The 24,244-nt window shown below is 32.9% G+C and overlaps 2 protein-coding genes across 3 annotated transcripts in view; both read right to left on the reverse strand.

The window, feature by feature from the left end:
* The window catches only part of LOC124363002 (ADP-ribosylation factor GTPase-activating protein 1), a 33,566-nt gene extending 28,231 nt beyond the window's left edge, over nucleotides 1–5,335 (reverse strand). Inside the window, exons 1-3 of one of the 2 annotated variants that reach the window (XM_046818054.1) lie at nucleotides 5,096–5,335; nucleotides 2,283–2,450; nucleotides 808–921 (exon numbers count right to left, since the gene is read on the reverse strand). In XM_046818054.1, the coding sequence (XP_046674010.1) occupies nucleotides 808–921; nucleotides 2,283–2,450; nucleotides 5,096–5,155 (342 nt within the window). In that variant the 5' untranslated portion in view covers nucleotides 5,156–5,335. The remainder of the gene's footprint in view (nucleotides 1–807; nucleotides 922–2,282; nucleotides 2,451–5,095) is intronic. The other variant, XM_046818045.1, reaches the window with a different exon arrangement.
* Nucleotides 5,336–13,050: 7,715 nt separating this feature from the next.
* Nucleotides 13,051–23,295, reverse strand: LOC124363010. Its single transcript, XM_046818066.1, has 6 exons — nucleotides 22,406–23,295; nucleotides 21,785–22,012; nucleotides 20,306–20,366; nucleotides 17,434–17,493; nucleotides 16,350–16,577; nucleotides 13,051–13,531 (listed from the first exon to the last, which is right to left on the reverse strand). Exons 1-6 carry the CDS (start codon nucleotides 22,518–22,520, stop codon nucleotides 13,189–13,191), a joined length of 1,035 nt encoding a protein of 344 aa, XP_046674022.1. The 5' UTR covers nucleotides 22,521–23,295; the 3' UTR covers nucleotides 13,051–13,188.
* Nucleotides 23,296–24,244: the final 949 nt, after the last annotated feature.

Here is a 24,244-nt window from a genome sequence, read left to right on the forward strand (position 1 = left end):
CTCTAAGTATGAAGGATAGGGAGCTAAATTTAAAAAGTGTACCATGATGCAACTTAGTGTTTAGTTTTAATTTGTTCAGTGAAGTGTAGTGAAATATGAATACAGTTTATACACAGGTCCAAAATATAAAGATATTTTGGCTACCAAAAATTATAACAAAAATAGAATTAAAGTTTAGTTTAATTATAAATGTTATTAATGTCAAATCTCTACTCATTACATTGTACATAACCTTTTAATAATATACTGTAATGTATTTTTAATAAACTTGGAGACTTGATTTTTGTTTTAAATTTTGCTGCAAAAAATCACTAAATTAAAACTAATAATACTGAATAAGAGTGAATAGTTTTAATAAAGTTGTATAAAAATTTATATGAAGTTCTGACCAGTTGTTGACCTCTGGAATAATTTCAATCAATACAGCAATTGAGATACAAAGAATCTTTATTATATATTTAAATAGTACATATTATTGAATAGACAAAGTAAAAATTTAAAGTTAATATAAAAAAAAAAAAAATAGAAAAAAACAGATAATGGTTTTTGTTTAAGAATATTGGATTAACACTCTGGACTAGCAAAGGAAATGCTATTCATACAGATAAAATTTTAAAATAAACTGGGTAAATAGACTTTGAAAAGTACTATGGCATTGTGATATATTGTGAAACAAATTTTGTGGATCTCAATAGTTAGAAAGGTGCCATTCTCTACAGCTAAATTAATTTCTCAAGGTATTTAAAAAAAATTTAATTACTGTGATAATTTAACAGAGACTATTATCAACAAACTGCAATAACTTACCTTGTCCCTATATAAAGCTGCAGCTTTGGAATTGTAACGTTGTTGTATTGGAACTGTATCATCCCAATCATCTTGCGTATCAAAGAATTCTCTTGCCCTCCTGTTACCACCCACCTAGAATACAAAATTAGTATATTTGAATTATTGAAAAAACTCAAAATAAACAAATTACACTCTAAAATAAGAATGTATATTTTTGAAAATATAATGAAGCCACTTTAATTTTAATCTAAGCTGAAAGTCTTAATTACAACATTCTGGAAAAAACATTTTTAATTCTTATTTAAACATTTACAGAAACATGAACAGAACTGTGTCATCCTCTGTACTGCAGCCATAGGTTTTTAGTAGGGCTTTCAGAGAGAAGAGATAAAACGAATGGGATAGGAGAGGTAAATCTTGACATCATCCATGCCACTGGAGAGGGCAAGTGGAAAGGTTAAAGACAAATGCTAACCTCATTTAGTCAAAGCAAGTGCCAGTCATGTGTAGATCACTGAACCTTAAAGTCACATTATAGCACTTCAACCACTTCCAGCCTTCCTCACCACAACAATCAGAGATTTTCACCAAGCAACTTTTCTACTTTTACAAACTACAAACTAAGATTGTGTTCCATCACTATATCAATCAATATTAGTTCATTTAATATTTCCCCCTCTTATTATTTAAATTGGTATTTATTACACAGAGATAAACTATCTGGTGAAAGCTGTGTATGGTTAGCTTCAATCACGGTGTTAAACACAATGAAATGTCTGCGCATAAAAGTTCATGAATATTAAATTTGTAAAATTCACCCTGATGTGGTTGAGTGTATTAACTGGACACAGTCAAGTGCAAACATTGCATATAAATCTTCTTCTTCTCAGTTATTATTCCTCCTTACTTTGCTCAAAAATAAATGTTATTTTAGCACAGTTACAAACAAATAAGAGATACCTGAGTGCTCCAGTCATTATTTTTTAAACCACACAGGTCAAATCTTTCATTATACACTACATACGATAGTATAAAATAGATGCTTTTTGTACGATTGATAACATCTTCAAGAGTCCATTTCTTCAAGATTACAGTGAGACTATATGATCTAAGACACATTTGAGCTGGGTAACAGAGTGCTTAGTTGTGATACATTGGTTCCGATTGGCTGTCCATTTATTAAATGAGAACATCATATGAATATCGAAATCAAATGTCATTGATCTCGTATTAGAACATTATGATCCAACACAAATGTCAGCCAATTATGATAGCTCTTCTGGTGAACAATTGGTATACAATAAAAGTATTATTTTATACATATAAGAGAGTTCAAACTCAAATTGAATATGGCCTACAAACCAAGTTTTATACAAATTACTGTCAAAGCCACCCTAAAAGAGATGAAACAATTCTTAATAAAAAATAATCCCGTACTTATCTTTAATTATGACTTTAATTTTAATTTAATATGGTTTCAAATATCAACTTACCTTCATTTTCTCTAATTCTATATCTTTCCACTTATCCATACTTATTGATCTAACAAAAGATAAATGAACTCCAAGACCCCTGTGTTTTCCTGAACATTCCAGACAGATCCAGATTCCATATGTGACAGACGCCCACTGTGGATTATGAGCTCCACATTCAAAACATTTCTGAAACATTACCATTTCATTATTATGTTAATATTGTAATGACAGTAATAATAGAATGTATTTATGTATAAGGTTGTCAAAAGATCCATGTTTCTCCATTTTTGAACAGTAGCGTTGGAGAAAAAGAAAACTGAAAATATTCTAGATAAACAACATCTACTAAATATTTAAAAAGGTGCTCACTGAAGGATGGGCTCCTCAACTCAAAATTTATAAATGTCACTCCACCTCAGTGATATACTATAAGAAACGAACAAAAATTCAACTGTAGCAAAAACTGGAGGTATTTTTCTACATATTCAAGATCATAAATTGTATTTGATGTAATAAGCTTTTAACTCATATTTAAACATTAAAACACCATGGACAAACAATGCTTAGTGCTGCAAGCACTTCTAGAATAAATATAAAATCGGAACCCCTATTATTAAGACATTTTTTCCCAAAGAAGATATAAAAACTTGATTTTCAAATCTCTATTGGGGGTTAAACATTTTCAATGGTAGATTCTCAAATATTCATAAATAGGTGGTTACTACTAAATGGATTGCACAATAATAGTAGTAAACATGCATTTATTCCGTTGTTTATCATCCATTCTAAACAAATAAAGTACCCTATGAAAATATTTTTATAGTCTTCAAAACTTTCTAAAAATATATTGTTATGTATAATACTTCCTGCAAAATAAATCGAAACACTCAATAAAAGAAAGAAAAATCACTGGGGGTTACTTTATATATTCCATTGCTTGCAGTATAATAAGCGGCCACCAACACAATCAAATCATGAAAAATACTGAAAACAAAATGTCAGATCAAATTACGTAATAGGTATTTCAAATAAAAATATAGTTCTGCTGGTTTAAATCTTAAAAATGAATATATTAACGATAAATTAAAAAGAAAAAAAACTATCTATGCTATCTATATTTATAAAATGTTACAAATAAAACAATAACATTCACTTTTTTCCAGGATAAACTCCTTGTGAAACAAAGAACACATGTACATCGTCATTGTACTTGTCGCCATTAGTCAAATACTAAACATGATTTTACTTTTAATTCATTTGGAGCAGTAATACCAAACTGAATTACTTTTTAGGTTTTTAAAATACATTATAGTTAAGCTACACTTTTATATGTAAAAGAAATTTATTTGTTCCAAATTATATAAAATAACTCAATTTTATTTAATTACGTTTGAGCAGCGTAGGAGTAGAGTACCATAAGCGGATCTGGTTTTAATATTGACTAGTATAATCATCGGTAATTAATATTCATATATTGAATACGAGTGTATCAATCATAGTGTAACATAATATCATAACATCAAACATATTTGGAATTAAAATAATTAATATAATATACACAGTGACAATCTCACAAATAATAAAGGAGCTATAACAAACAATTAAAACTGGAAATAGTTACAACTCATAAATAATAATAAAGAAATTATAAAACATAACAAACATTTATAACAGAAAATAAGAAATAAGTGTAACTATATATATATAAATATATGTTTTTTCCTGGGTAGCAATGGCACTGTCAAGAAGTTGTTGAAAGCATCTTCTCTAGAAAACCGTACTTCTCTTCTGTACAAACACTCACAGAGATGATCTGCAAGCAAATCGGCTGATATGTCACTTTTTAAACTTCGTTTCATGGTCCTCCACGAGCTTTCGACTATCTATTATTGTTTATAAAAGACAATAAATTTATTATATGAAAGTGTTTAAAGTTTATACAAGTTGTTACTATTCAAAAATCGATATCGGTTATATTAAGTAATATCATTTGTCATTATTGATATAAAAAACTAGGTCCGTTTATCGTACTCTACTCCAGAGAAGCACTTATGATTAGTTTAAACAATCTGAAAGTGTATTTTGCAGGTACTGATGCCGTCAAAACTACATTCTATAAATAAAAAGTTGTAGTTTGTTTGATTCTAACTAAAGTAGCCTAGTACATGATATTCATAATACCAAATTTAGAATATTCAAAAAGTCTTCTCAAGTGCATTTTTTAAAACGTCGTATCTGTTCTGACTTTTCTTGCCGCAAAACACTACTTGATTTCCACCTTTAATTCTAGGTTTCATCTCCTCTCTACAAACTGGACACTCAGAATTTAAAGGAGCTACTTCATTATCTTGTAACCATTGTAACATTCTTCAATGTTTAAAATACATTTTGAGACGTAACTGCATGTTCATCACCATTTTTCTTGCCAGTGTCACTAGCCTACTCTCTACATAAATGGAATAAAAACAGCTGGCAATGATATATTTATAATCGATAATCATGATTCGATTGTGTTGGTGGCAGCTTATACTGCAGCCATTCCATTAATATGGGTGTCAGTAATTAAATGTATACTAATGAGTTTTTCTGAAAAAATAAGGATATTTGGCAGTTTCATTATTGTGTGTAAAAAAAGAGCTGATGATATAATTAATAGTCTAGCCTATTCCTTCTAGTATTACTAAAACATATATAGATTTAGTCTTATCATTCCTTACAGGAAAAATTGCAATAATGGTTTATATTTATTTATACGCTTTGAAATTGATATAACTTTTCAAAATTATTAATTATTTTGGCAATTGATTAATAATAATTGCTAAGCTACTTACAGAGTTATCAAACTGGGACATCAAATCTTGAAGAACTCTTCTCGTTCGCGGGCTTGCCATATTTTCGAATTGGTTTGAAACAATTGAGAATTAAATTTACTTCAAAATACACTCTACTTTTTTACAAATATTCTAAAATAATATATATACGAACAAAAAATATGTTAAAAATGTGTATTATAACCTAAAACTCAAGCCAACGAGTCGTCTGTTCGCTTTGGCAGAATAGTCAACAAACAGCTGACGTGTCAAGATGTCATGGTTATAAGATATAACTCCAAAGGCATAAAAAGTTTCAGTTCTTGAATGACAAAATACACGAACTACGGTACAGCATAAAGGTACAGTTTATACATAAAGGTGTATATTTAAACTCGCCTTAGGCTCGCTGGGGGCTACGCCCCCTGGACCCAAAGTAAAACGCTTGCAAAGTCGGGGATAAGCGGAATTCGGTGACTGGTTAAGTCCGGAATTAAGTAAATGACAAGGGATTTAAATAATTGACTTTTTCATAGAATTTTTTTCCGGATTCGTCTAAAAAACTTTTGACTTGAGGGCATTTTGCGGTTTTAAATTAAACAGTAGAGATACGACAAAAAGTGACTGGACCTTTCTTGTTGGAAATTTAACTAATTTTGTCTTTCGATTGTGCCCTCAGAATGATCTACGACCTCTGGTTTAGCCAGGAAATGAGCTCGGCGAGAGAAATAGTCTGACCGAGGTCAGCTATCTATGAATTGTTTAGTATAAAAATAATAAAAACCGACCTCAAGGCAATTATTTTAAGTCGAACAGGGGGTTAATATCACCAGGAGACTATCTTGCAAGGCTGAGACAGAAAATTCCCTGGGTGGGTGATTATTGTTAGGAGGTTAGAAGACAAGAGGGGGTTTATTTCGTCAGGATATTGTATGGTCATATGAACAAATTCCCAGGGGGGGTAACGTTACCGGGGGATAAGTCTCCAGGGGGTTATCTGGTCATACCAGGAGTCTTCCCAGGGCGGGGGGGTTTAAGAGATTTGCGTGATGGTATAAAATTCGGACATGAGGTCTGGGCTGGAAATTACCTGGGCGGGGTTTAAATGTTACCAGGGGGGTTAACACATCAGGGGGTTGAATGTACAGGAGGTTATCAGGTCATACCAGGAAAACTCGAAGGGGGGACTGGGGGTCGGTGGTTGACGCGGGGGGGAGTGGTAGGAGTTATCGTTGGGTTAGGGTGGGGTGGGAGGGTGTTGGCGGGTGGGGGGGTTTTGGGTGGCGGGGGGGGTTTAGGGGGTGGGGGGTAAGGGAGTGTTGTCCCCCCCGGGGGGGGCTAGGGGGAGGTTAAAGGGAGGTTGGGTTGTTGGGAGGGAGGTTGGAGGGGTGTAGTTGGGGTTAGAGGGGGGGGTAGGTTCGGTTAATGGTGCTGGGTGGGTGCGGGGTAGTTTGAAGCTGGAGGTGTGGGGTATACGGGTAGGGCGAGGGGCGGGGGGGGAGGTTGAGGCGGGGGACCTAGAGGGGGGTGGGGGTCGGGAGGTATAGGGTGGGAGGGGAAGTTGTGGGGGGTGGCGGGGGTGGGTGTGGGGCTTGGGTGTTGTGGGGGGGTGGGGTTAGGTTTGGGTTAAGGGTTTGTCGGGTTCGGTTTGGGTTTGGGGGTGGGCGGGGTATGGGTTGGGTGATTGGGTGGGGGTTCGGCACCGGGGCAGGCGGTAGGGAAGGGCAACGGGGGGAAGATGGGGGTGGGGGTGGGGTGGTTAATCTGGTGGGGGGTGGGGTGAGGGCGGGTGTATAGGGGTTGGGTTCCATAGGTTGGTAAGGTGTTCGGGTTGGTTCGGGGGTGGGATGGGTTAGCAAGGGGGTGAAGGGTCACGCGAGGTTAATGGGTGGTTACTGGCGGTTAAGGGGTGGGGGGGGGAGGCCGGGGATGTTGGGGTTAAATTAGGGTTAATGTAAGGGGGGGTTGGTCCGGGGGGGAGAGGGGCGCCTGGGGGGGGGCGGGGGGGCGGCCGGGGCGGGGGGAGGGTCCGGCGGGCGGGGGTGGGTGGTGGGAGTGGTTTCAAATATGGGTTGGGTTAGGTTATTGGGGTGGGGGGGGGGTGGGGAGGGAAGGGTGTACGGGTCAAGGGTTATGGGGGCTGGTTCGGGTAGGGGGGGGGGGGTCTTAGATGGGGAAAGGGTTAATCCCCCTGTTAGGGTTAGGTTGGAGGGGGTTTAAGGGGGTTTAAGGGTCTGGGTGGGCGGTTGGTTTGGTTGGTCCGGTGGGTTGCGGGTGGTTAATATTAACGGGGTGGTTAATGACACACTTGGGCCTTTTTTAGGGGTTTGTGTCTGTGAAATAATAAATATCCTCTGTCCTATTACTATTGACGCTTAGCTAACGTCGTCAAGCCAACGCCCGAACCGTCACTGATCCGTTTTGTAGATCACGTGATTTCCTAAATCCCGTTTCAAATCTTGTTTTGAGTTACGACAAGTTTAGCCGCTATCCAAGCCCGGAACGGAATGTAAAATTTTTTAGGCGAAAAAGTCCAATATTTTCACTTAATCGCGTTTTGCGAGTCAAAACTAAGGGAAATATAGTAAAAAGTCACTGGACCTTTTTTGTAGGTCATTATATTCCTAAATAAAAACGTTAGTCTTATTTTGACCTCCGACCAATGGTTTTCGCGCTATCGACCCCCAAAAAACAAAAGTTTCGCGTTAAAAGTTACAACAAATTTGTACATAATCACGTTTTTTTTCGGCCAAACCAATCGAGATAGGGCCAAAAGAATTACTGGCACCTTTTTCTGTAGATCGCGCACCTCGCAATTTGCTAATTTGAGTGGGTCAATCAGATTTGAGCTACGACCAACGGTTCGGCCGCTATCGGGCTTGAAACATTATTTTTATCGAAAAAATCTCTGGAAATTTCAAATGTTCGAGCGTTTTGTGCTTAACCTTGGAAGATAGAGCAATAAGTCATTAGACCTTTTTTGTAGTTCACTTCATTCCTGACCCATTTGAATTTTCAGTCAGATTCCGAGCTAGCTCCAACGGTTCGCCCGCTATGGGTTACAATAAATGCCTGCAGGGGTGAAGAATGCGGCGATTTTTTTGGGAATTTTTTTGAGGGGGATGAAAATGAAAAAATTCTCACTTTTCGGGATTTCCTGGTGGATACACGTGGAAAGCTATCTGTGTGTTAGACCAAATTCAAGTCTTAACTCATCTGGAAGTAGGTTAGAATTAGTATCGTGACGTGAGTCATGTCAGTCAGTCAGATACACATGCCGGTTGTATTACAGGGTGTATTTATGTCTGGAAACACCCAAATATATCTTTATAATTTAAATATAAATTTGAACCTTTACAATCGTGATAGAGAATTGGGCATCTACTTTTTGATAAATGTTTTGTTATGTCACACCAAACGGGGGGACGTCCTGCCGAGGGTATCGTGAATATTCTTTATGGAAGCCCTGATACCTGGTGATACATAATTTTAAAGGTAATAGCCTTACTGAATTGAATGCCACCAAAACAGCATCTCAAGGGAATATAAAACAATTATTCTTCAGAAAATAGAGCATTTTTAGTATGAAAATTTACTGACCTGTTCAACAATGTAATTTTAAACATGGTTCTTGCCACCAAAATGTGTTACACTATTTTTTAGCATTTTTTAAATGTTCATAATTAAAATAAAATAAACAATTTATTTTTAGCTGGTTTCATTAGTACAAACTTTACCAAATAGTTTTTATGTACAATGAATAATACTTTTGAGTCAACTTTCTCTATTACTTATGAATCTGTTACTTGGTTTTCCAGTCAGCAGGAAGGTTTAAAGAGACAAAGGTCACTAGCCTATGAGAAAATTATTGTGTTATTAATCATCTGGTATACAGGATTCAGTTTGTTGAGCTTGGAGCTTTCATAGCCGGTCTAAGCTTGGGGAATTACAAATGGACAAAGGTCATATCATTCTGTCGAGGTTAATCAGTGTCTCTGAAGCATTGTGTCAACAAGTTATCTAATACAGTAGTTCTGTTTTATTTGGCATTTTAATTGGACATTGTACTGAAAGAGAAAACGAATTACTTGTTGATGATGCGAGGATATGGCGATGTCACAAGACTATCGGGAAGTTTGTAATTTGTTTTAATGACACTTTCCAGAAAGGAAGCGAAGGAATCCCATAAGTGTTTTCTACATATCAAAAACTATTGAGCGTTTTGAAATGACAGGGAGGTAGTAAATCGGCCAAAGTCGGGTAGGATACAATCTGCAACAGGATGAAGAAATGCACTAGATGTTTTGCAACATTTATTGAAGACCCCACATACATCGCTTAGAAAAGCTGCACAGCAACAGATATGCACCTATGTTTTTTTTTTTCTGTGAGTAAGATTTTGAAAAATTAATAAATAGAACCATTTAAAGTTCATTTTAGTCCAACAGTTTAAGTGAGGTCGGATGTACGACAGAAGAGTTGAGTTTTGTGAACTTTTGATGCGCAAATGTGATGACACTAGAGATTTTCTGACCAACATACTATTTTCTGATGAGGCATACTTTTTTCCTAAATGGCAATGTTAACAGGCACAATTGCCGTTACTGGGCTAGTGAAAAACCCAACATTGGGATTACTGAGTCCCATTCACAGCAACCACAAAAACTGAACGCTATGGTGTGGAATTTTAGGTACAACAATTGTTGGTCCATTTTTCATCAATGGAAATTTAAATGCCGAAACTTTACTACAATATGTCCAAAATGAAATAATTCCCAGCTATTCAAATTGCTCAATCAGGTGGAATACTTTGATAATGTATGGTATTCAGCAGGATGGTGCTCCACCTCAGTATGGGAGACAGGTAAGAGAGGTATTTGGATTAAGGTTTCCCTCCATATATTGGATTGGACGAAGAGGAGAAATCGAATGGCTCTCCAAGATCTCCGGATTTGTCACCAATCGATTATTTTCCTATGGGGTCATTTATATCCAATGTTTTATAGAAGAAAGCCTCATAATTTGTAAGGTCTAAGAAACGGATTATAGAGGAGATTAGCTTTGATATCTGAAGATACAAGAAAAAGGTTAGGAAAACTCTGTGAATATTTTACACAAGATTGGCTCATTGTCAAAACGTAGAAGGAAACGTTCTCGAACAATTTGCTTTGACTCCAAAATGCAGGGGTAAAACGTTTGTTGTAAAGACTTTTCTAACAGCATACATAATTTTTTATTTGTTAATAATAAGAAATTCAATAACATAAGTATTTCCATAATTGCTGCTTCTTACTGTAATAAAAACTGGCAAATTTGTGCTAATAGCAGCAGCTTAAAATGGAAATTTTTGTTTTATTTAACTTGAACATTTAAATAATATGCTAAAAAATTAGTGGTAACACATTTTGTGGCAAGAACCATGTTAATACATTTACATTGTTGTAACATCAGTAAATTTTCAATACTATAAAAAGGATGCTCTATTTTCTGATAGAATAATTCCTTGAGATGCGGTTGGTTTGTGGCATTCAATTCAGTAGCTATTACTTTAAAATTATGGTTCACAAGGTATAGGCTTCCATTAAGATTATTCACGATACCCTCGGCAGGGACGTCCCCCGTTGCGTGTGACATAACAAAACATTGTTCCAAAAGTAGATGCAATCTCTATCACGAATTTGGCTAAGAGGTTTCAAAAATTTATATTTAAATTTTTAAAGGATATATTTGGGTGTTTCCGAGACAATAATATACACCATGGAGATAAAACAGTATTTTGTTATATTAAATCTCGCATTTAAAAAAAAGCTTAGAAAACTTTGACAATGGTAAGAACCCTATAATAAATAAAATTGATTACATTATTAATAGACAAATTGCTTCGCTCTAAGAAATATATTTAACAGATCACCGTACATAATTAGCTTTAGCACACATTTGCTCATACGAATTTAAGGACTATTCCCTCCTTAAGACAAAGATAATATTGATGAATTTGAAATTTGCGATGTGTGACGAAAACTAGAAACACCAGTTTTCGCTGGGCTAAGAAGGGCAACACAACACGACAGTGAAAGTGAATATATTCCTTAATTTATGGTTTGTAACCTCTGCAGCTTGGGTATGCTCACTGTCATATTTGATATTTATGCTGCCCTTCTTATGTTTTAAACTTTTATAGGATAGATTGTATGATTTATATGGTAAGAATTTTCTGATACTGAATATTACAAATAACATAAAACACAGTAAGCTTACTGGAACACAGTTCACAGCATAATTCTACGGCCAAACATAGGAACTACTGTTTACTGGATACAACACAGTACTGAGGGAGCCAGCTAGCGCAAATCGCGGAGTATTCATGTCTGCAGCGCCGTCCCCCATCACACACCAAATATCAACTCACGGCGCGACCGCGCACGGTCAGTAGACAAGAAGAAACCGTTGTTGCTTGGTATGTCTACCTGTCCTACCACTGAGACTCGCTCACATGTCTTTATCTCTTTAAAAATGGAGTTATGTTTTTGTTAAGTTTGATATAAAGTTAAATATTCTTTGGTTAAAAGTTTTAGTAACCATAACGTTTGCTTGACATTAACTATACCACGTGCTCTAGTTCACGCTAGCTGGTTCTTTCAGCCACCTTGGTTTATTGGTCCTTATACTAACATCAGTGAGGAGTTAAGGTATGAATGGTCTTGTTTCCACTCAGATATTGGCGCTACGACAACATCGTTCGTTAACAGCTGTTCGACATCACAGAATATTATTATAGTATGCAAGTAAAAATTAAACTCCAGTAATAAGTAGAGCTGCAGCTTTTTTAGCCTTGGTTAGAACATTTTGTCAAGTGCCAATTCATATACCGTATAAAGTTATTATTTCTTTGATTGAATGGAGTTAATTGGAAGCATCTCCACAATTCCGTTTTCTTTTATTATTGAGAAATACTATTTATATACCTTCAAATTAAATAACCAAAAATATACTTACTGATTATTACTAAATACTATACGAAAACCCATAGAAGCATAGGAATAAATAATATAAAGCTATAGTTCTAAGGTGTATACGGTCGTTATCATAACTAACAAAATATTTTTCCTGATTCGTCGAATTATTGTTTACACAAGAATTAAGTTCTTGATATATATCTCAAAATTCCCTTTTCTTGAAACTCTCCTTCCAAGCAAGCACGATGCTGAAGTGGGGAAGGTTCACTCAGCTGTTTTGACTATCACTATTTGATTGTTATCACTCCGCAGACGGCGGACAACTACTCCAGATGACTGACGAACCCTAGCGGCGATCCAACTGTGGAGATGAGAACTATGATGAGGCTGAATACCGAAAACTCTTGTTAGAACAAACATGCTGAGCAGCCAATTGTGAATTTCTTTGTTCATGTAGAGTAGTTTCAAATTTAATTGTAGTTAGGGTGCTAATTAGACGGCATAGACGACCAATACATTGATAAATAAACAACATATTTCTGTTATTTAGGAATTCCTTGGCTATCTCCTAACAAATAACAATCAAGATGAACCAAGGTGTGTTCCTTCTACTTGGAGGGGGTGTGTGTAACAATATCCATTCTGACTTAGGTTTGTAATTTATAGGCTCCTGACCTATCAGCCTTGCCACGATGAGTTATCACCTCTTATCACTTGTCTGCAAATCTCCAGTCTTTCATTCTTTATTTCTCTTTCCAAGATAGTTCTTAATATACTCTAAATTCATGATTACATTACCTACTACCTGTAATGATTACATCCTGCATCTGAACACTTCATAAGTAGGCATATCCTTGTAATTACTCAATGCATCATAAGTTTAATTAATCTTTCACACCATCTATGGTTCAAATCTAGAACATTTATCATAGAGATGCTTGAGATGATTAATTGATCGCCATTCTTGAATACTTACTAATTATAAATGTTTAAATATGTGATTTAAAAAAGTAATTAACATGCAATAAAAATAATTATTTATTCAAATAAGACTAAAATTAAACAGCTTTATATAACTACCAAAATATTTTAAAACTTTTACATTTTTAAACAAACTAGTATGCAGAAATAGCTATATATTTTCATTTCATAAATATTTCATTTTTCATCAGACTCAGAAATATCATATGTCATGTTTCTTGATGCTGATTCCTCAGATTTTTGAACAAACATTTTCATAACTTCATCTTCATAGATATTAGCAGCTTCCTCATCTGACACAATTTTACCAACTGTCAAAGGTATTTCTGAGGCCCTGGGCACATGTGGTCGAATGGCATACAAACGAGCACCTTCTTGTACATCCTCTTCACCGAGTCCTTTTGCAGGGTTTATATGTACAGTGATTACTTTTAACTCTTTGTGAAGATCATCTAGAACGGTTTTATTTATTCCAAAATAAACCATATCTCTGAATTCTAGACCCGACTGTTCTTTTATCCTAAAAATATATCATTATATATTGTGGATGGTTAATGAAAGTAAACAAACTGAAAATAAAGTTTAGTATATTTATATATGTGTAGTATCCCTATATATAGACAAACTGTAAATGTAATGTTTATTTATCTACTGTATTATTTTTTTATGAAAAGGAATTAAATCTTGTTGTTTTATATGTTCGGCCTACTGGAACTAGTCATTCAGCATTTTCTTCAAAAATAACTTCTTCAAAAAGTAATCAATCTACAATAAATCAACATTATTTTGGTTTATAAAAATATAAAAAATGCAGGTGAAAATAAAGTAACCCTCCTCTCTTAACTTCTTTAATAGTGATAAAAGTACAAACATATTTAGGTGATCTTTGTTATAAATTATACATTTTGTATGTATTTTAAAAGTCCCTGTTTCCAAATTTGTATTAGGGACTGACTCCCAAACCTACAAAATGGCAGCTCTCAACTTATGACCTGTTAAATGAAGGAAAATAAAACCAAGTATCATTTACAAAATCCTTTATGTCTTTTTCATCCAAAATAACTGCTATTTAAAATTTTTTGTTTGTTGTGAATATTAAAGAGCTCTCCTTTTACAAACGATTACTACATTTAATTTAGTACTTTTATAATGATTGCAATACCACTAAATGTCAAGCTAAAAATTCTCCTTCAAAAATGTAAGCTACATTTTGGAAAATCATAAATACAGAGATAAAAATAAGAGTATAAAACCAACTACTGTTTTTTATTAAGGCAAAACATTTCTGTGAGCTTCAGTTTTGAAAGCTTTCCTCCCTAATAAGTCAGAAAGTGTTGTTAGTAAAAAAGTCAAACAAAAAAAAAAGATTTCAACTCAAATGTTAGGTTGCCTAATAAAGAAATCCCAAAGTATTGTAATAATGTTCAAACCAAAAACTTCAAAATAAAGAACTTATATGTTTATTCGATTTGCACAAAGGTACAAAATTCAGGTTTATTAATTTGCTATTTTATGCAGAGGCATGATTCGAATGAACTGTTTTAAATGCTATTGAAAATTTTGAGTTGCCACCTATATTATCTCTCTCTTAATTAAATTCTCTCCCCTTTAGATTCATAAAATAAACAACAACAAAAAATCATTTCAAAAGAAAACGAACACCCTCTACAGATTGTTATTTTATTTTCAAAATTAAACTTATATTTTCATAACTCATGTTACAAGTTTGAGGAGGCTTTAGTTGAAAGTTAAACCAGACAAAGTTGAAGTTAAGAAGTTCTCTTTAACACTTAATCAGGGACCAGAGGCCTTAAGATGACTTCCAAATTATCACCATTGGCTTTGGACTGCTGCCAAGGATAAGGTTGCTCAGTGGTCTCTGTTGAGCAGCAAAGCTTGTTTGCATATTGTGTGCTAATCTCTTTACCCTTTAATTATACTAGAGTCTGTGACATTTTTAAGTTTTAAGTATTTTTTAGCTATTGAGCAAGGACACAAATTTGGTTGAATATTCTATGAACAGAACTTTATATACAGAACTTTTATGGAAATTAATAGGTTTACATCATCTATAAACTCGATTGTGAAGATACGTGCTACATGCAGGATATTCACTACACCAAGATGTACATACAGATAAATTTCTGAATTATTGGATTGGTTGTTTATTCAGAAAAGTATCACACATAAATTATTAACTTTAAAATGATTTTTATCAACAGTTATAAAATTATTTTAAAACAAATACTTAAGATTTCTAGCAACATGAACAAAGACAAATGGATGGCGGATGAATATAAGAGAGAAAAGGAGTAGTACAATCTGATTATTGATACACTCAATTACTGATTTCCTTTTAATTCATTCAACTAAAGTAAGAGATTTACTGCACAAAATATTGAACGAAATAATGGCATATTCAGGAGGAGGCCGGATTTTTCACCAAACTGTTTGAGAAAAATAGTAATATTTTCTAACAAAGGTCTACCTTTATCAATTACTTTAGTGTTAAATCACATTGTATATTTTCTCAATTTTAAGATTTAAAAATTTAAATAAACATGGATTTAGAAGTAATAAATTTGTATCATTTTCTTTCACTTAATTCTAAATTTGGGTGAACTCCCCTGAAATACATTTGATTAGTTTAGTGGTGTGGCATGGTGGTGACTTCCTCATTCATCAAACTGTGATGCCTGGAAGCTTTATCAAGATAGTTTTAACTGAGGGAAAGAAAAATCAATAAAATTCACAATAGTGAATGTGGTAATATGTTCCCATTGTTTATCATATCATTACAGATAGGGGTGTAATTTAATGTAAGCTATTAAGATGACAAGAATGACATCCTATAATGGCAAGACATTTTTTAGATAAAATAAATTAATATATTTATTAATTTTAACCAAAAATTTCCCAACTTTCGGTATTTTTAACAATAATATTTAAAAATACGAAGCTGAACTAATGCCTCTCCTTCAAGTGAATGTGACATGATGAGTTCGGGCCCAAAATAATTATTTTGTTGGATACATCATTGTGACCAACATCAGGACGATCTACAATAATCATCATGCACTTGGATGGGAGCATGGAGCCAAGACAGTGATTCACACCCTGCCCTATGTCTGTACTTAAAGTGTTGTACTTTTTAACGTGATATACTGATGTGATTTGCTAAACAACTTAGGAATAAATTGTTAAAGCTCATCATCTCAATGTTCCAGATATCTAATCTATTTCATAACAGATAGTAATCATTTTCTGAGAAGCACAATAGTAATTTAGTAATGTTAACAAAATGTAAATCTCCCACCAGCAAGTACCCCACAACTTACAGCCGAACGTGTTCCAAAGCAGAGCCCTCATCTATTTCACTGTAGTTGAATATATCTTCATACTCAAACAGTCTCACCAAATGTTTTATTCCTATAATGTTACTGCTGTTGTTTACTGTCACAGTCAGAGCCAGTTGAATGCCTCTGTGCCGCAGTTTTAGAAATAAAACAAGTGCCTCGTAATTTAACTGTAAACACTTCCCATTGTTATCGACAAGCTCTCTGCCCCTGCAAAGAAAAGTAGTAAAAATTTTTAATATATATTGTATCTGTGTTGCAAATTGTAAAGCGTCAACTTTGAAAATTGAGAGAGTTGATAGAGAAGCAATATTCAAAAGTTATAAATTACCAATAATACATTGTTAAAAATACATTAAAATTACATTTCCATATTAAATGTTCTTGCTTAAGCACCCCTGTTCAATAAAAGAAAGGTAGATTCCATACATGGATGTAATCTCAAACTGAAGGGGCATTATTAGTTTGGACGGTTAATTTATACAAATATTACGGTACAAAACGTATTAATATACCCACTCTAATGGTGGTCTCTAAACAAAAAATATAAGCTTGGTTTAGTAGTAATCAATAAATGTGTTTGTAAAATTATTTTAAATTCATCAGATTTCAATATTGTATTCAATTACATTAAATTATATGCGCAATTACAAAATATCTTTGATGTTATTTCTGTTTCAACAAATTTATTTTTGTTTAAAACTTTATTACTAGTATTTGGTGACTTTTACAAGTATTACACGCAACACAATTTTTGTTGCTTATGTAACTACATGAAGGAAACAGCATTTTTCCAGACATTTGCCATCATTCATTGGTACAAAAAATCAGTAACACTATTTTTCGAGATATGAAATCCGATCTCTCTTCTTCACATAATTACAAACTAGGTTAAAATAAACAAATTCATACCAGAGCATTGTGACACGCATAAGTCAGAAATCACAACCACCATGTTGTGTGCCAACTCTAAAACATGCACTTAATAAAAAACACAACACTAGGGGTATGTAACTACATTATCACAACAAATAATTTATACTCTACGATTTGAAATAAAATTTACCCAAAATTGCCTGTCCACCAGCGATGACCCTTGCGTTCTGGAAGAGGCCATGCTGTTGGTCTGAAATATGCAGGTGAGTATTACTACCTTTAAAATAATCTAGTTTGTTAACAATTTACCAACAATACATTAACAGGGGCATTCGTTGTTTTAATACCACCATTTCTAAGGAACCTCAGAATTTGATTTTGGCAAGATTCTTGGTTAAGATATTTTCCCACTTATAGATTTAAGACGAGCCACTCAGGAGCACAGCAAAATCGGGGGGGGGGGGTGGAGGAAGGGGCATGAATAGGAACTGTCCCCCAAGAGCATTTTAGTATTTCAAAATAATAGATTGTCTAATAGTCTATTTTTGACTAAAAGTAACATTTATGTCGGAACTTTGAAATAAATCACAATAAAATAAATACATTTAAATATTATAACTATTTTAATATACGAAATACTGCACATATAATAATTCAACAGCGAAAGTGAGTTAGTTCTTACTATTTCTACATGGCTGCTACCTGCACCCAGTGCCTCAGTAACCAAGTACGAAATGTACTCGTACTGATCTAGACTCATAGTGCTTCTAAAACGGTACAGGTATAAGTTCCAGTCACTACACATAACGCAGCTATGGTGAGAAGGGCTGATTCAATGCGAATGTTGAGTTTAGCTCCGGTTCACCATCCTCTTAAGTGCCACATCTGAAATCCGATGCTGTTGCAGAGTTGACTCCTAAAATCTGGAATCTCATGTTTTCGTGTGAAGGGATCTAAAAATAGTCGGGAACGAAGAAACTCAAAATGAAATCCCCCCCGTATTAGTTTGACATCAGAGACACCCATACTACAAAATATAGTGCAATCCAGGTGAAGAGGTATTCTCACTGTCTCATTAAGTGCATAATTGAGTGCACTATGTATGATATTCACTGACACGATTCCAGTTACTGTTACTACTAAGAGTCCGAGCACTTTGTACCAGGAACGACAGTAACCATGCAATGTAGTCATACTGATTTAGAATCACACGTTATAGAGTGCTCCTAAAATGGTACAGGTACAAGTTCCAATTACCGTTACTGCTAAACTAGTCTGAATACTTTGCACCAAGAATGGCGGTAACCGTGTAAAGTATCTGTATTATAAAAGTATCTGAAACGGTAACATGTACCGGGTACTTTTGGTTTATGGTAACTTGTGCTCTTTGTGCAGATGAATAACCGGTGCAAAAAGTATCTTTATCAGTAGTCCCGACGTGATCAGTTGTCATAGTAGTGAGTGAGTTGCTGATCTCTAAGTAGTTCTGTAGAATGTTAGTTTGCTGTCATTTGTTGTCACTACGAGGCAACACAGCCCTGGGCAGTCTGGCGATTGTATTTTAAAATGAACAGGTACTAGTTTCGGTGAATGTTTTAATTAGTGATTTACAAAATTAAACACTCAAGGTAGTGACTAAGAGCTTATAAAGTGATTAATGGTGAATTTATGGACCACACAGTCAAGAATAAAAGTTAAGCTGGTAATTTAATAAAAAAATGTTCCATGCTATTCTTAAAATTACATAATCAAACACACATGTATCTATATTGTATAAAAATTTGGTCTTAATGGGGTCACAAGTTTGAATTTTCACAGTTGGAGTTTTGTTGGAAATCACCAAAAACTGGTCTTTTTCATTGTTATTGATATAAAAACAGGAAGTTATTGTTAGTAAACCGATTGATTTGTGGAAACACAGAAATTAAATTTGAATATAACTCCCGCATATTGTAGCTCTATTAATTTTTGGTCAGCTTTCAAACTCAGATATCTATACTTTTTGATTTGAAAGTAAACATCAAGATTTAGCTTTGGTCTTGATTTATGATTCAAACTTAAATATTTTGTTCAATATTTTGTTAATATTTTAATTAAACACACTCCATATAAACTGTATTTGTTACAGCAGATTTGAATTAACCCTGTACAAGCTTCCCCTGGTGATTGGTAGTAGATTGGTTTTACTGTATATGTTATACTCTCTGACCTGTTCTTTGCCCTCCTTTTATTAGTTCAGAAGCACAATATTTAACGATTTTAGGACCTAGTATTTCAAAAATTTCCCGAAGGTGAACCCCTGGATTCCCCTACTAGTATGGGTGGATTGTCCATAACCCCAACTCTCCGATGTTACTGACACCCTCCAGAGAAGATTTTTGGATGCCACCTGGTACCACTAATACTAGATTTGGTTGAAGTCAAAGCAATATAAGAGCTGTATACCATTACAAATACAGTACATATATTCAAACTGTGTATTTTGGTTTTCAGATTATAGGTAATGAATATATAAAAAAATTTCTCAAAGTGTACTATGAGAATAAAAACATAATGAACTTTCATGTACATTGTAAAGTTTCTTATACTGTACAATTTAAAAATGAGTAAATCCAGTGCTTAAACCAACTGACTACAAGTTCCTGTGGCATAACATTCGATTCCAGCTAGAAATGAGCTGAGAATTTTGAAAATTACATGTTAGCCACAACTTAAAATATATAAACGTATCATGGAATATTTTAAAACTACTGTTACTAAACATAATTTTAAAGATTTTGTAAAAACAATGTGGTGGACCGAACTAAAGGTAAACTGCCAAGCATTTTCAAATGGGTGCGAGTGTAAAAACTTGTATATTATTTTACAGTGTAAAATCCCCTAACCAAAAATCAACATTGCCTTTTTTATGCATTATGAGTGAAATAAAATGTATTATTAATGATTTAACAGATTTATCATAAAGAAATATTTTAGAAATATACAATTGTGCATCCAAAGTTCTTATTTTAAACCTTATATTAAAATTGTATTTTATTTGTATAGAAAATATTAAAGCTTACTGTATTAAATCATAGGGAAGTACTACTTCAGATTCATAGAAAAAAGGCCACAGCACTCTGTCTAGAACAAACAAAAAGTTTCATTTTACAAATAACTCTAAAATTACTGTTTGTTCCAGTGAAAGTAATGAAAAAAAGTACAAGTTATATATACACAGACCTGTGAAATGAGATCGTGATGGATCAAAAATAAACAGGCAACATTAATATACATTAAAAAAAACTAAATTGAAAGGTACCTAACATGATATTTTAGGAAGTTTACATTTAAAATTAATAGAGACCAACTCAGAATCACAATTTTAAGTATTTAAAGGGCCATAAATTATTGAATACATGTCAAAATTAATACCATATGCTATTGTTGTTTATTTTTCAAATTTGCAACAATATGATTGCTGAAAGAAAGTAGAAAAAATATAAGAAACTGAATAAATATAATTACAATTTTAATGATAATTTCTAGTAATGAATCTGTTCTTTAGAGCACTAGCACACAGTATTACAATGCAATCAGCATAATCTAACAAGAACTAAGGAGTAAAAGAATTCCAATTGAACAAAGTTTAATAGGGGTAAAGTGTGACAAAAGTATAATTTAAAAAATCTTACATTTTAATTTTTATCAAATTAAGTTTGGACTTATGCTATAAGATTAGCTGAATTAGTTTGGACTGGAAATTGTCTGTATAATTTAATTGTACTGAAGTACTTAACAATTATAACAGTGAATTTGAACTAATTTTAAAATTTAATATTTATTACACTATAGATTTTACAGTGCTATATAAATCATTAAATATGTATTACGTATCAAAATCAATGTTAATGTGATATGCATATTTTTTATTTTTAAGATCATAGACTAATAAATAGAGACTTTGAGCCAATGATATTAGAATTTAAAAAATATTTACAATTCAAAATTATTTGAAATTTAATATTTTATTTTTAACTAGAGTGCCTTTAAACCTGGGATGATTGAAATTAAAACAATGTTTTATTCAACAGTTAACTATGCAAGAGGATTAGAATATAAACTGCTACAAATGGCACAACAAAATCTGGCAACTGCGTTTAAAGTGTAATTAAAAAAATGCAACTGATAATTATAAATCTGATTCTGTAAAAATGGTGCATTCAATTGATGTGCTCTACTTAAATGTTTTTTATTGACATTTACAATATAAAATTTATTATCTTTGCATCATATCACTTCACATACAATAAACAAAAACAGTAGTGATTGTTTGTTTGAAGGTTATTTTTGACGATGGAAGGATTGTGAAGGAAACAGGATTTTTCCGGACATTTGCCATCGATGGCAAATGTCCAGAAAAATCCTGTTTCCTTCACAGTAATGATTGTATAGCATTTACATTTCAATAGCTAATACCACTAATTATTAATAATTATAACGTTAATTATTAAAAAATTGTTATATTATAATGAGTTTTGCAAAATCCAATATTATCTGACCTGCTTCAAACATCATTAACTTTGGTATAATGTCAAGTCGAGGATGTAAGGTGGTAGAGAATGTGTTCCGAGGTTTTCTTGTTCTTCGAGTTCCTACAGATCGTTTAGTGCTTTTTTCATGTGTACAACTTGATTTATCTAATGTATCCTGACCATACTCCAAATTTGGTTCATCACTGAGATTCTGTTCTTCGCCTGAATTTATACTTGCTTGAGTCATCTCAATGCCTGTAGATTAAAATCTAGATATAAAGCAGGTATTTACTAATACTTCAAAAATATTACTGTATAGTTATTATTTAAATTAGGGTAAACACATACTCACTGTATCACTTGTTTCTTGGGCTTGTCCTTCGTGACTCATAACACATACTTGAATGTATAACTTTTGTAAATTTATCACTGAAAGACATGAATCATGATTCTTAAGTCCAAATGCCTTATTTAGACTTATAATAACAACAAGATAATAAATTATATAAAGTTTTACTTGTATTTATTAATACAGAATAATTTAAAAAATCCTAAATGTATGTCATTAAGCTAATATATAAAAAAGAATAAAAAGTATTAGCTGTAAGTCAACAAAACAGTCTTAAAATTTAATGTGATCAAACTTACCATCATACAGAAGATGTGAAACATTTTTATAATGATTTTGAGTTTTCGATCTACCTTGTATTAGGATATAATTATTGAAAGAATTGAATAGCAATCCAAAGACTAAAAGAATCATTTATTGTATAGTTTCTTAAGTGTATCAGGTAACAAATTAATACAATCATGTTTGAATTTTGTCATAGCTTTTTATATAACTTTGGTCTAAAACATTTATTATAACTTGCAGATATGCCTTTTTAGTAACATTAATAACGGCCGCCTGTTCATCCACATTTATTTAATTGAGAGTATGAATGCTTATTTTCAATAATCATATATCTAATCAGATCTATTTATTGAATCTGTTACTTTGTAATATAAGAGAAACTGTATCAGTTTGTTTCTTAGAATGACATGACACAAATAAATAAAAATATAAAAGTAAACAAATGTATATAGAGAAATAAAAATGTATTAATAAAAATAACATGTTTGTCCATAAGTCAACTAAAAAGTAGTTTTTCTCTTGTATCCGTTATAGGTATTTAACTGACTTTGGTAATGATTATGCATTTATGAAATGTGATGTATTCATTGTACAAAATGTTGTAATGTTGAAATTCAGAGAGTGTTACTATGCAGGTTTACTTCATTAGTGAAGTTTAGAGAACAAATTTATAAAATGTACAAACATAGGTACATTAATGCTTAATGTTTAAAAATTAATTTCTTATATAGATACATACTATGTATTGTTACTAAAAATACTTGGAAATTAATTGCATACTGGTAGTTACAGTATCAGGAGAAAATGACTAATTTCTAAGGAAATAAAACAAAATGTTAAATAAGTTCAATGAAACATAATTTTGTAATTTAGTTCAAACCACTATATTTGTGTATAACAGTAAACTAGTAATTTAAAAAAACACTGCATATAAATACAATATATTTGTGGAAATTCAGTGATCTGTTACAAAAGTTTTTATTTTAAAAATAAATGAAAGTTATTTGAATAATGTTACAGTTGAGAAATATACAATTATGATAACAGTATTTCATAGATTTTAATATTGTAGTACTGGCCTCCTTATACATGAATTAAATTATCTATCTTAAACAAATAAAATCAGTCATAAATTTCACAGTGATAAATTAAAATATATGCCAGCTTAGACACAAGAATATGCAACATCCAGGCCACCAATTACCTTTGTATAAAGTCAGAGTTTGAAACTTCATAACAAACTCCCTCAAATGCTAAAACTCTCTAACCTTATTCCAAGACTCTCCAAGACACTGACTCTTACACCAGACTTACCAATCTGTTTGAATTTGGTTTGCTATGTGACTTTTTAACTGTTGTTAAGATCAGTAATACTTTTTATTTATTTCAATTTTATTTGGCCCATCATGTAACTTATAGTAATGTTTCAATTGTTATGCTAAATTATCTTTTCATGTCAGATGTTTACTGGAGGCAATTAATTGTAAATAAAATATAGTTAAATTAATTGAATGAACATTTCATTCACAAAAGTTTTAGTGGCATTTCCTTTTTACCTTAAGAAGTAGGATGGTTCTGCAGTAGATTTAGTAGTTATTCCTTCAGTGTATATTTCTGATTCTCTTTTCTCACAATTTAGAAGTGGAGAGATTGTATGTACAGGTAGAACCACTTACTCCAGACAATAACCTAGCAACATTTCCTCTCACATCTTCTTCTCCTTCTTTTATTACTTTCTTCTATTTTAGGAGTTCTTAGTGAAAACAGTGAAATTTCTTTAAATATAAATGCTGGTTGCATGTTCACGATTAACATTAATTATGTTTGTTTACTTAGTCACATAAACTATTATT

Source organism: Homalodisca vitripennis, chromosome 1 (genome assembly GCF_021130785.1).
Source record: "Homalodisca vitripennis isolate AUS2020 chromosome 1, UT_GWSS_2.1, whole genome shotgun sequence".
Lineage (NCBI taxonomy): Eukaryota > Metazoa > Arthropoda > Insecta > Hemiptera > Cicadellidae > Homalodisca > Homalodisca vitripennis.